Source organism: Melitaea cinxia, chromosome 26, assembly GCF_905220565.1.
Source record: "Melitaea cinxia chromosome 26, ilMelCinx1.1, whole genome shotgun sequence".
Taxonomy (NCBI): domain Eukaryota; kingdom Metazoa; phylum Arthropoda; class Insecta; order Lepidoptera; family Nymphalidae; genus Melitaea; species Melitaea cinxia.
Window position 1 is genome coordinate 1971488 of NC_059419.1, and position 13540 is coordinate 1985027.

General features: G+C 51.0%; 1 protein-coding gene across 1 annotated transcript in view; it reads left to right on the top strand.

Annotated features, from left to right (window-relative positions):
- Nucleotides 1-13540, top strand: part of LOC123666500 (solute carrier family 12 member 9) — a 42952-nt gene that overhangs the window by 18280 nt on the left and 11132 nt on the right. Inside the window, 6 exon segments of the mRNA XM_045600586.1 lie at nt 1745-1946; nt 5885-6016; nt 6100-6207; nt 6457-6605; nt 7095-7286; nt 11343-11540. Of these exon segments, the coding sequence (XP_045456542.1) occupies nt 1745-1946; nt 5885-6016; nt 6100-6207; nt 6457-6605; nt 7095-7286; nt 11343-11540 (981 nt within the window).

Below are 13540 nucleotides of genomic sequence, written 5' to 3' on the forward strand. Positions count from 1 at the left end.
AACGCTTCGATACGTTGCCACAGCCGTATTTCTTCTATCGCACCCTTTGCTGCAGGACTATGTATCGTTCACATCACTTGAGCATCTGGTTTGCATCCAATGTTCAGGCTTCACGCTTTTTTTGTTTGTGGGTTTTCAAGTGTCGAGTATACAGACATTTTCTCCCTAAAGGTCGGTAACGTACCCACAACTTCTTTGGTAGTGCAAATGTCCATTGGCGACCGTTACCAATTTAACATCTGATAGTACCATCAGTTCGTTTGCCCCCCCCATTTTTTAAAAAAAATATCCACACCCTTCTCAAGACGATTTTATGGAGTAAATTCGGACGCTTGTCGAGTCGAAACTAGCAGCTTTTAAAACCGACCTCATCAGCCACAATGCTTGTTAAAAAACCGGTAGCTTAACCGAGCGAGTAACGGTGTCAGAGAGAAAGAGGACCATACCTTCCGCTCATTGTCGAATTCTTCGTGGTCACTGTGCAACACTTTTGATAGTTTCTTCTGAGGCCTGGACAATATTGACCGATGCATCGCAAACAGTAATGACCAGATTGTTATTTTATGGTGAATGTGACACAAGTACCTCCCGTATTCAGATGTAAGTATTGTATTGGCCTTTGCGTACAGTGGAATTTTATTAGATAAAGGGTAGAAGAAGAAAGATTGAAAGAAAGAAGACCACCGATACTTCTGCATCAGCTTCGAGATCTGTCCTGTAGAAGGCTATGAAGACTCTAATTCGAAGGAGAAAAAGTGCCAATAAATTGAAACATTCAGGTTTTCACGCAGTCATCCATCAGCCATCATTAGGTGGCTATGTTTTTCTTGTCGTTTTACAAAGGTGCTTTTCGTTGTAGCCTTTTAGCCATTGAGAATTGCAATGTTTCTTCACTAGACCTCTTGCCAACTACGAGGTGTACTTGATCAACATGGCAAAATGCAGACCTAACTTTTTGTCCCGTTCTATTGTTCTGTGTAATTCATACCTAAGCCAAGAGTTGGGAAACCCTGTAGAGGTTTCGAAGTGAGAAGAACGCTCGAGTGTGAGAGTAGTTTGAGCCTGCTCATTCACATTTTGTTGGGGGTGTAATCTCAGAGGGTTGGCCGTGGAAGTCTTTCGTTAGGATTAAACTCGGACGACTCTTGTTTCCATCTGTGTGCTGTTACGTTTCAGCCTTTAATATCCCACTATTGGGCATAGGCCTCTTTGCCCATGTAGGAGAAGGATCAAAGCTTAATCCACCACGCTGCTCCAATGTGGGTTGGCGGATACATTCCCCACTATGAGTAACGATCGCTATCAGGTGTACATGATAACAACCGGGACCGACGGCTTAACGTGTTCTCCGAGGCACGGTGGGGAGAACCACAAGGACTGCACAAACACCCAGACACAATACAAATGTTTGTCATGTGCGGGGGTCGAACCCGCAACCGCCAGCGCAACAGATACAATCCATGGTGTTGCGCCAACGGCGGCGTCTGTGTGCTATGCAGTTCGAGATATCGGTTTTGATATGAGCGATACAGAGATTTCATATCAGAAGATATAAGGTACCATTCAATCATATTCCTTGCTGCAAAAAACTTGCAGCTCCCTGTTTTACAGATAATTTCCCCACCCCTTCCCCAAAACCTTTTAAGAATAACTGCTTGAAGGGACCTAACGTCTTGAAAACTACGTTTCGTCATTTGTTATTAATTTTGATATTGTATCGCTGTAACCTACGTCGTGACCACAGGCCAACCTTCCGCCACTTCTCATGGCTGACATCGCTGCTGGGGCTTCTGGGTTGCGCTGCGCTGGTGTTCTCGCTGCGGCCGGCGTACGCGTGCGGCGTGGCGCTCGCCTGCTGCTCGCTGGTGCTGGCGCTGCACCTGCTGTCGCCCGCCGCCGCCGAGCCCAAGTGGGGCAGCCTCAGCCAGGCGCTCATCTTCCACCAGGTGACACTACACGTGACACGTGACACACGACACACAGTAGTACACGTACGCGTGCGCCGTGGCGCTCGCCTGCTGCTCGCTGGTGCTGGCGCTGCACCTGCTGTCGCCCGCCGCCGCCGAGCCCAAGTGGGGCAGCCTCAGCCAGGCGCTCATCTTCCACCAGGTGACACTACACGTGACACGTGACACACGACACACAGTAGTACACGTACGCGTGCGGCGTGGCGCTCGCCTGCTGCTCGCTGGTGCTGGCGCTGCACCTGCTGTCGCCCGCCGCCGCCGAGCCCAAGTGGGGCAGCCTCAGCCAGGCGCTCATCTTCCACCAGGTGACACTACACGTGACACGTGACACACGACACACAGTAGTACACGTACGCGTGCGGCGTGGCGCTCGCCTGCTGCTCGCTGGTGCTGGCGCTGCACCTGCTGTCGCCCGCCGCCGCCGAGCCCAAGTGGGGCAGCCTCAGCCAGGCGCTCATCTTCCACCAGGTGACACTACACGTGACACGTGACACACGACACACAGTAGTACACGTACGCGTGCGGCGTGGCGCTCGCCTGCTGCTCGCTGGTGCTGGCGCTGCACCTGCTGTCGCCCGCCGCCGCCGAGCCCAAGTGGGGCAGCCTCAGCCAGGCGCTCATCTTCCACCAGGTGACACTACACGTGACACGTGACACACGACACACAGTAGTACACGTACGCGTGCGGCGTGGCGCTCGCCTGCTGCTCGCTGGTGCTGGCGCTGCACCTGCTGTCGCCCGCCGCCGCCGAGCCCAAGTGGGGCAGCCTCAGCCAGGCGCTCATCTTCCACCAGGTGACACTACACGTGACACGTGACACACGACACACAGTAGTACACGTACGCGTGCGGCGTGGCGCTCGCCTGCTGCTCGCTGGTGCTGGCGCTGCACCTGCTGTCGCCCGCCGCCGCCGAGCCCAAGTGGGGCAGCCTCAGCCAGGCGCTCATCTTCCACCAGGTGACACTACACGTGACACGTGACACACGACACACAGTAGTACACGTACGCGTGCGCCGTGGCGCTCGCCTGCTGCTCGCTGGTGCTGGCGCTGCACCTGCTGTCGCCCGCCGCCGCCGAGCCCAAGTGGGGCAGCCTCAGCCAGGCGCTCATCTTCCACCAGGTGACACTACACGTGACACGTGACACACGACACACAGTAGTACACGTACGCGTGCGGCGTGGCGCTCGCCTGCTGCTCGCTGGTGCTGGCGCTGCACCTGCTGTCGCCCGCCGCCGCCGAGCCCAAGTGGGGCAGCCTCAGCCAGGCGCTCATCTTCCACCAGGTGACACTACACGTGACACGTGACACACGACACACAGTAGTACACGTACGCGTGCGCCGTGGCGCTCGCCTGCTGCTCGCTGGTGCTGGCGCTGCACCTGCTGTCGCCCGCCGCCGCCGAGCCCAAGTGGGGCAGCCTCAGCCAGGCGCTCATCTTCCACCAGGTGACACTACACGTGACACGTGACACACGACACACAGTAGTACACGTACGCGTGCGCCGTGGCGCTCGCCTGCTGCTCGCTGGTGCTGGCGCTGCACCTGCTGTCGCCCGCCGCCGCCGAGCCCAAGTGGGGCAGCCTCAGCCAGGCGCTCATCTTCCACCAGGTGACACTACACGTGACACGTGACACACGACACACAGTAGTACACGTACGCGTGCGGCGTGGCGCTCGCCTGCTGCTCGCTGGTGCTGGCGCTGCACCTGCTGTCGCCCGCCGCCGCCGAGCCCAAGTGGGGCAGCCTCAGCCAGGCGCTCATCTTCCACCAGGTGACACTACACGTGACACGTGACACACGACACACAGTAGTACACGTACGCGTGCGGCGTGGCGCTCGCCTGCTGCTCGCTGGTGCTGGCGCTGCACCTGCTGTCGCCCGCCGCCGCCGAGCCCAAGTGGGGCAGCCTCAGCCAGGCGCTCATCTTCCACCAGGTGACACTACACGTGACACGTGACACACGACACACAGTAGTACACGTACGCGTGCGCCGTGGCGCTCGCCTGCTGCTCGCTGGTGCTGGCGCTGCACCTGCTGTCGCCCGCCGCCGCCGAGCCCAAGTGGGGCAGCCTCAGCCAGGCGCTCATCTTCCACCAGGTGACACTACACGTGACACGTGACACACGACACACAGTAGTACACGTACGCGTGCGCCGTGGCGCTCGCCTGCTGCTCGCTGGTGCTGGCGCTGCACCTGCTGTCGCCCGCCGCCGCCGAGCCCAAGTGGGGCAGCCTCAGCCAGGCGCTCATCTTCCACCAGGTGACACTACACGTGACACGTGACACACGACACACAGTAGTACACGTACGCGTGCGGCGTGGCGCTCGCCTGCTGCTCGCTGGTGCTGGCGCTGCACCTGCTGTCGCCCGCCGCCGCCGAGCCCAAGTGGGGCAGCCTCAGCCAGGCGCTCATCTTCCACCAGGTGACACTACACGTGACACGTGACACACGACACACAGTAGTACACGTACGCGTGCGCCGTGGCGCTCGCCTGCTGCTCGCTGGTGCTGGCGCTGCACCTGCTGTCGCCCGCCGCCGCCGAGCCCAAGTGGGGCAGCCTCAGCCAGGCGCTCATCTTCCACCAGGTGACACTACACGTGACACGTGACACACGACACACAGTAGTACACGTACGCGTGCGGCGTGGCGCTCGCCTGCTGCTCGCTGGTGCTGGCGCTGCACCTGCTGTCGCCCGCCGCCGCCGAGCCCAAGTGGGGCAGCCTCAGCCAGGCGCTCATCTTCCACCAGGTGACACTACACGTGACACGTGACACACGACACACAGTAGTACACGTACGCGTGCGGCGTGGCGCTCGCCTGCTGCTCGCTGGTGCTGGCGCTGCACCTGCTGTCGCCCGCCGCCGCCGAGCCCAAGTGGGGCAGCCTCAGCCAGGCGCTCATCTTCCACCAGGTGACACTACACGTGACACGTGACACACGACACACAGTAGTACACGTACGCGTGCGGCGTGGCGCTCGCCTGCTGCTCGCTGGTGCTGGCGCTGCACCTGCTGTCGCCCGCCGCCGCCGAGCCCAAGTGGGGCAGCCTCAGCCAGGCGCTCATCTTCCACCAGGTGACACTACACGTGACACGTGACACACGACACACAGTAGTACACGTACGCGTGCGCCGTGGCGCTCGCCTGCTGCTCGCTGGTGCTGGCGCTGCACCTGCTGTCGCCCGCCGCCGCCGAGCCCAAGTGGGGCAGCCTCAGCCAGGCGCTCATCTTCCACCAGGTGACACTACACGTGACACGTGACACACGACACACAGTAGTACACGTACGCGTGCGGCGTGGCGCTCGCCTGCTGCTCGCTGGTGCTGGCGCTGCACCTGCTGTCGCCCGCCGCCGCCGAGCCCAAGTGGGGCAGCCTCAGCCAGGCGCTCATCTTCCACCAGGTGACACTACACGTGACACGTGACACACGACACACACTACTACACGTACGCAACACATGATACGTGACATGGGCTAATCTTGCTAAACTGTTGGAAACCTTAACAAAATATATAATTTGAATTTCATACGCCTTTGAAACTCATGCAGCTGGGCCAGGTGTACATTTCATGAGGTGGCGAATGCTAACGCGACCCCATCTCGCCCCACCCAGGCAGACGACTGTTCACACGTGGTGGTTTTTTAGTCAGTAGGAGTTTGACATAACCCTCTGGTGCCCCCGTGCCGGAGGGTATCTATGACGGATTTTCCCCACGTAAAAAAAGGTGGACATTCCATGCTCTTACAAGAGATGAGATGCAATTTAATCATCTACTCTCGTTCCCTGCGTGTTGGCAAAAAACTTTATTATCATGAGTAACGAGTGCTATCAGGTGACTGACCATATAATAAATAACCCCTGGACCAGACACAAATATTTGTACAAATGCATATAAAAATATAGTAAGGATTTTAGGTCCGCAAATACCTGCTCCTTCTGGACCCTCGTCGGGAGCACGTGAAGTTCTGGCGCCCTCAGATGTTGCTTCTCATAGGTTCTCCGAGACAGGCCGCGCCACTTATTGACTTCGTTAATGACCAGAAAAAGGTCAGTGCTTTTATGTTAATACATTATTTTTCTATGTTTTTGTGGATTATAACAATGTTTTAATGTATATTTTTATATCGTAGGGCGGTCTGTTCGTAATCGGTCATGTCAGGGTTGGCCAGTTAAACGGAAGCGGGGACCCTTTGGCTGATGAACAAAAATATTGGTTGAAACTGATCGACCATTTAAAAGTGAGTATTAATTACGAGTATCCTGTCTTCTTATGTCTATTATTTCACAAAAAAATTTTTTCGAAGAAGTTTTGAAATCATATTTGACACTAATTATAGCACTCTTCAACTTCTCTCTGAAATATGCAATAATAAAGATAAAGGATAATTCATGCATACTAAATATCTTAATTTTGAAAATGAAATGGGCGTCCGAAATAAGACAGTGGAGTGTAAATAACTAACTAATTGAAATGTCTCTCTACCAAGGTAAAAGCATTCGTCGAACTATGTCTAGCGGAGTCCATACGATCTGGGGCTGCACATCTCACTCGTCTGTCAGGTCTGGGAGCTATGAAGCCGGATACAGTGCTGCTGGGATTCAGGGATACTGCAAACCCGAAGGATTTCTTTAGAGAGTATGTTTTACTTACGGTCTTGGGACTGTTTTAATTTGGTATGGCAAAACTTTCAGTGTATGATATGAATTTCTTAGCCGGTCAAACTGTCACTATCTTAAACTTAATTTTGGCTGATAACCTATAAATTATTGTTAGAGAAGTGGTAATATTGAAAAAAAAAAAAAAAAAACTGACAACCTAATTGAAATTTAGTCTTTTTGGGTTTTTTAAATACTAATTTGGACCTTACAAGTTCGCTTCAAATTTTTTCTCTCCAAACACTTGTTCGAGGAATTGTTATAAACTACAATACCGCGAGTTGTCTAGATAATTATAAAATTCCACAGTTAAAAAAGTTACACAACTCTGACGTTTAGTAGTGAGATGATTTATACGACCTTCCTGAATAAACTGGTTTTCTATCTACACAATTTTTTTTTAAATATCTATGACTGCAACAAAAATGTTCCTGCTTTGCTATATGAATATATATCTACTTCCTTTTAGTCCAACGTCTCCGTACAAAACCCAAGAGTTCGACCTCGACAACGGCGAGATAGTGTTCCCTACGCGAACGTCGTTCTCACCTCGAATGTCGGCGTCTGAGTACGTGCGGATAGTTTCAGATGTACTCTGTGTCAATAAGAATGTTTGTCTGTGTCGACATTTCCACAAATTGGACATGGCGGCAGTTGAACGGTGAGTTTATCCCCTATATTTTTTGAACAGTTAGCTAAATTAAGAATCCATATTGTGGTATTTTATTAAGGGTAGGGCACAGCAGAATATATTTGGAACAGCAGAACTGGGAAAGTATCGTAATATAGCCTTACAGAGCCAGAGAGTGGCCAGAGATCCTGGAGAGTGTCGGGGGTAGAATCGGTAACGCGCTTCCAATGCTTCTGGTATTGCAGGCGTCAACAGTCTGCCTAACTACTTTCCATTGGGTTGGCCGTACGCATGGTTGGCGATTTAGTTGTTATTTATTTATTTATTTATTTATTTATTTAATTTTGAGGAGGAACAACAGCTAAAATACTTTCACAAATACAAAATTTACATAGAGACATAAAGCCAATAATAGTTCCCCACATATAGAAACAGAAACTACCACAGAAATACATCACTAACCACATATCACATTTTATCTCTAAGACATATCAATGTATCTTTAATAGTGTTGTTATCACAATACCAACAAAACTAAAGAGAGTTAAAGAATGAGTCGCTAATCAACTTTCTAACAGACGCACAGCTAGTGTCAAAGAGGTCTATATCAAATTTATTCGCAAACATATTGAATCTATTACCTGCTCGCCAGAGAAAAGTATTTTGTTTATAGTTTGAGGAGACGGAGGGTAGGTAAATTAAAGGATTTTTTCGCAATGTTTTTGATGGAATATTAAATGTAATTTGTGACAAAAGTTCAGGACAGTCTATTCGATTTGAAGTAATATGAAACAGATAAGTTAAGTCAGCGATTTCTCTTCTTAGTTCAAGAGGAAGAATATGGTATTTTTTACATAGGTTTACATAGTTACGAGAATCATACGGTTGATTTGATTTAAAACAAATGTACTTTAGGAATTTCTTTTGAATATTTTCGAGGCGTGCAATATAAGTCCCATACCTAGGATTCCAAATTTGCGAGGCGTACTCCAAGTGACTACGTACAAGTGAACAATATAATATTTTTAATGTTTTGATTCTAATAAAGTCCACCGAAGTACGCATCACAAAGCCCAAAGCTTTAGTGGCTTTACTAACTACACTATCAATGTGGGCATTGAAGAGGAGTTTGGTGTCATGTATTACACCCAGATCTCTAATTGTAGAACTCCTAGGGAGCTCTTCACCTTTTAAAATGTAATTATGTGATATAATGTTACGCTTTCTTGTAAACGTGACGACGCTACACTTAGCTGCGTTAAGGTCCAAAAAATTAGTATTACAATAGTGTTCTAACCTATATAGGTCAGCTTGAAGCTTATCAGCATCCGCACTATTTCCTATTTTCGCAAAAATCTTCATGTCATCAGCAAAACAAAGTATATGGGACGAATGAAGACATGAACTAACGTCGTTTACACTGATCACAAACAGAAGCGGACCTAACAACGATCCCTGAGGGACTCCACTAGGAATGGTTACCCAACTAGATATGTAATTGTTAATGACTACTGCCTGAGAACGGTTATCAATATAGGAAGAGAACCACCTTAATAGATCACCCCTAATGCCTACTTGACTTAACTTTTTTAAAAGGGTTCCGTACTGGATACGATCAAACGCTTTGCTGTAGTCAGTGTAAACTACGTCAACCTGGACACCATCCTCCATAGCATCGGTTATAAAGGAGTTAAGCAGTATCAGGTTCGTTACAGTAGAGCGGCCCTGTAGAAAGCCATGTTGGTAAGGGCTGAAAATAGATCGCAGAGCCTCCGATAATTGACTGTGAACTATTTTTTCAAGCATTTTAGCTAGTATACACAACTTGGAGATCGGCCTATAATTAGTTATTCTCTGCTTATCACCCTTTTTATGAATAGGGGATATATAAGCACTTTTCCAAATAGCTGGAACTACACATTCGTCAAGGGATCGCTTAAACAACAGAAAAATTGGTAGTGTCAGGGACTTGGAGCAGTTCTTTAAGAAATGAGCAGGTAATTTGTCCGGGCCTGCCGATTTAGAAGTATCTAAGCCAAGCAGTAATTTTTCAACCATATCGGATGTTACACATATTCCAGATATATCCGATACGCTTGTGCTTGAAGTGACGGGGGAATGATAATCACAAGAAGTACCTGGTGTTAAAAAATTTGAATAGAAATAAGAAGAAAAGGCGTTGCATATAGACTCGCCAGTGTGATATATATTATTATTATATTCTAGCATGTTAGGAATGGCGGATGATTTTGATTTAGATTTATAATAAGACCAAAAATATTTTGGGTTTTCCATAATTGAATCTTCAATAGATCGAATGTAACGATCAAAGCAATCTTTTTCCATATGTTTAGCAGTAACTCGTAATAATTTAAAGGATTCCTCGTCACACCTGTTTCCGTACGCTTTAAACTTCCGATGGTATTTGGCTTTTTCTTTAAGGACTTTAACTAGTGACCGCGAATACCATTTGGGGTATTTTTTGTTACCAGACCATTTTGTAGGTATGTATTTTTCGCGTACTGAGTCAATTACAGCATAAAAATAGGCAATGGATTCATTAAACGTCATTGATGAGAAAGTTTGGTGCCAATTGACACTAGATAATTCCGAGTTAATTTCATCATAATTAGCACGAAAATATAAATACTTTTTATAACTACCATGTCCCAGTACAGACTCACAGACAGACGCCAAATCGATTGTCAATGCACCGTGGTGATGATCGATAGGTACAAGGGCCTCACTAGAAGCATCTAGTACTGTGACAGAGATACTACATAATACTAAGTCTAGTATTTTTCCAAATTTGTTTAAAATTCCATTGTATTGTTTCAAGTTTAAAGAATGTATTTCGTCTATAAATAATGTCTCACTTTCAGTAGAATAATTACTGGGAACAAGAGAATGATCACCATCCGCTGACGGAATCCAAGCTATTCCGCTAAGGTTAAAGTCACCTACTATAAGATACCGGTCATTAGGAAATTTTGTAAGTAATCGGTTTACGGAACAGAAATAATTTTGTAACTGTTGAGAAAACGACAGTCCTAAGTTTTGGTTGCAAAGGTATAATATACCTACGTGAAGGTTACCCTGAGCAGCACCACGTATCTTTAACGGGATTGTTATCCAAAGGTCTTCCGCACTAGAGTGAAATTCAGGTTTAGGACTAGCCCGCAGGCCGTGACGGACGGCAATCAATACCCCACCCCCCCTGGTTTGATCCAGCGACTTATAATCACGATCCCGACGAAAAACAATATAGCGCCCATCAAATAATTCCGTATCCAATACACTGTCCAGGAGCCAAGTTTCTGTGATCATTATAACATCATAGGAACTTAAGCATAAATTACGGTAAAAAATAGAAGTTTTTGTGCGAAGTCCCCTGACGTTTTGATAATAAATTTTAAGTGAATTTGTGTAATTCATATTATTAAGCGTAATATCTAAGATACCCGTGTAAAGTAATAGCAATTGTATACAAACTTATAGTGAATTAGTAAATTATACGGTGATGTGTGGGTAGGTAAAAAATAAACAATGAGAATTAAATATTCAACTTTTAAGTTAGCAGATACGTATAGCGGGTAGTAAGTTGGCTGCATAAAGTAGGATAAGCGAATTAATAAGTATGAATGCGATAGACGTATACTTTGCAATTCCGTCTTTAATGATAGTATAGGACAATAGCCGTGCGTCCGACAGACAACTAAGCATGCAATTCTCAAACTATGATAAAAAATTATATTCAAACTAATAATAATGAGTATAACATAAAAAATGATTGTGATGACAAACAATATTGAAAAATTATGCAAATAATTTCCTGATGCGAAATATGAATAGAAAATCTTATATATAATTAAACAATGCAAACTACATACTAAACTATCTTGTTTAAATCCGCTTCCTTGGAAATAATTTGGACCGGGGATTTATCGTTCCTTCGTATGTGAATTTTACAGAACTTAACTTAAAAAAAATCTGACGCTTTTTAACTATAATATATTGAATATTCCGTTAAGCTTTCCAGATTTGTCGAATACGTCGTTAATTTACGTCGTTAATTTCCTTCGGCAGGAGATCGGTCGCTCTGAAGTATATCGACGTGTGGCTGGTGGAGCTGATGGTGCCGTCCCGCGAGGAGCCCTTCACGGTGCGCGCGCTGTTCGCTCTCCAGCTCGCCGCCGTCGTGCGCTCGGCGCGCGGCTGGCAGCACCTGCGCCTGCGCGTGCACGTCGTCGCCGCGCACGGTCAGTGTACAGTGTAGAGTGTAGAGTGTCAGTGTCAGAGTGTTCGCTCTCCAGCTCGCCGCCGTCGTGCGCTCGGCGCGCGGCTGGCAGCACCTGCGCCTGCGCGTGCACGTCGTCGCCGCGCACGGTCAGTGTACAGTGTAGAGTGTAGAGTGTCAGTGTCAGAGTGTTCGCTCTCCAGCTCGCCGCCGTCGTGCGCTCGGCGCGCGGCTGGCAGCACCTGCGCCTGCGCGTGCACGTCGTCGCCGCGCACGGTCAGTGTACAGTGTAGAGTGTAGAGTGTCAGTGTCAGAGTGTTCGCTCTCCAGCTCGCCGCCGTCGTGCGCTCGGCGCGCGGCTGGCAGCACCTGCGCCTGCGCGTGCACGTCGTCGCCGCGCACGGTCAGTGTACAGTGTAGAGTGTAGAGTGTCAGTGTCAGAGTGTTCGCTCTCCAGCTCGCCGCCGTCGTGCGCTCGGCGCGCGGCTGGCAGCACCTGCGCCTGCGCGTGCACGTCGTCGCCGCGCACGGTCAGTGTACAGTGTAGAGTGTAGAGTGTCAGTGTCAGAGTGTTCGCTCTCCAGCTCGCCGCCGTCGTGCGCTCGGCGCGCGGCTGGCAGCACCTGCGCCTGCGCGTGCACGTCGTCGCCGCGCACGGTCAGTGTACAGTGTAGAGTGTAGAGTGTCAGTGTCAGAGTGTTCGCTCTCCAGCTCGCCGCCGTCGTGCGCTCGGCGCGCGGCTGGCAGCACCTGCGCCTGCGCGTGCACGTCGTCGCCGCGCACGGTCAGTGTACAGTGTAGAGTGTAGAGTGTCAGTGTCAGAGTGTTCGCTCTCCAGCTCGCCGCCGTCGTGCGCTCGGCGCGCGGCTGGCAGCACCTGCGCCTGCGCGTGCACGTCGTCGCCGCGCACGGTCAGTGTACAGTGTAGAGTGTAGAGTGTCAGTGTCAGAGTGTTCGCTCTCCAGCTCGCCGCCGTCGTGCGCTCGGCGCGCGGCTGGCAGCACCTGCGCCTGCGCGTGCACGTCGTCGCCGCGCACGGTCAGTGTACAGTGTAGAGTGTAGAGTGTCAGTGTCAGAGTGTTCGCTCTCCAGCTCGCCGCCGTCGTGCGCTCGGCGCGCGGCTGGCAGCACCTGCGCCTGCGCGTGCACGTCGTCGCCGCGCACGGTCAGTGTACAGTGTAGAGTGTAGAGTGTCAGTGTCAGAGTGTTCGCTCTCCAGCTCGCCGCCGTCGTGCGCTCGGCGCGCGGCTGGCAGCACCTGCGCCTGCGCGTGCACGTCGTCGCCGCGCACGGTCAGTGTACAGTGTAGAGTGTAGAGTGTCAGTGTCAGAGTGTTCGCTCTCCAGCTCGCCGCCGTCGTGCGCTCGGCGCGCGGCTGGCAGCACCTGCGCCTGCGCGTGCACGTCGTCGCCGCGCACGGTCAGTGTACAGTGTAGAGTGTAGAGTGTCAGTGTCAGAGTGTTCGCTCTCCAGCTCGCCGCCGTCGTGCGCTCGGCGCGCGGCTGGCAGCACCTGCGCCTGCGCGTGCACGTCGTCGCCGCGCACGGTCAGTGTACAGTGTAGAGTGTAGAGTGTCAGTGTCAGAGTGTTCGCTCTCCAGCTCGCCGCCGTCGTGCGCTCGGCGCGCGGCTGGCAGCACCTGCGCCTGCGCGTGCACGTCGTCGCCGCGCACGGTCAGTGTACAGTGTAGAGTGTAGAGTGTCAGTGTCAGAGTGTTCGCTCTCCAGCTCGCCGCCGTCGTGCGCTCGGCGCGCGGCTGGCAGCACCTGCGCCTGCGCGTGCACGTCGTCGCCGCGCACGGTCAGTGTACAGTGTAGAGTGTAGAGTGTCAGTGTCAGAGTGTTCGCTCTCCAGCTCGCCGCCGTCGTGCGCTCGGCGCGCGGCTGGCAGCACCTGCGCCTGCGCGTGCACGTCGTCGCCGCGCACGGTCAGTGTACAGTGTAGAGTGTAGAGTGTCAGTGTCAGAGTGTTCGCTCTCCAGCTCGCCGCCGTCGTGCGCTCGGCGCGCGGCTGGCAGCACCTGCGCCTGCGCGTGCACGTCGTCGCC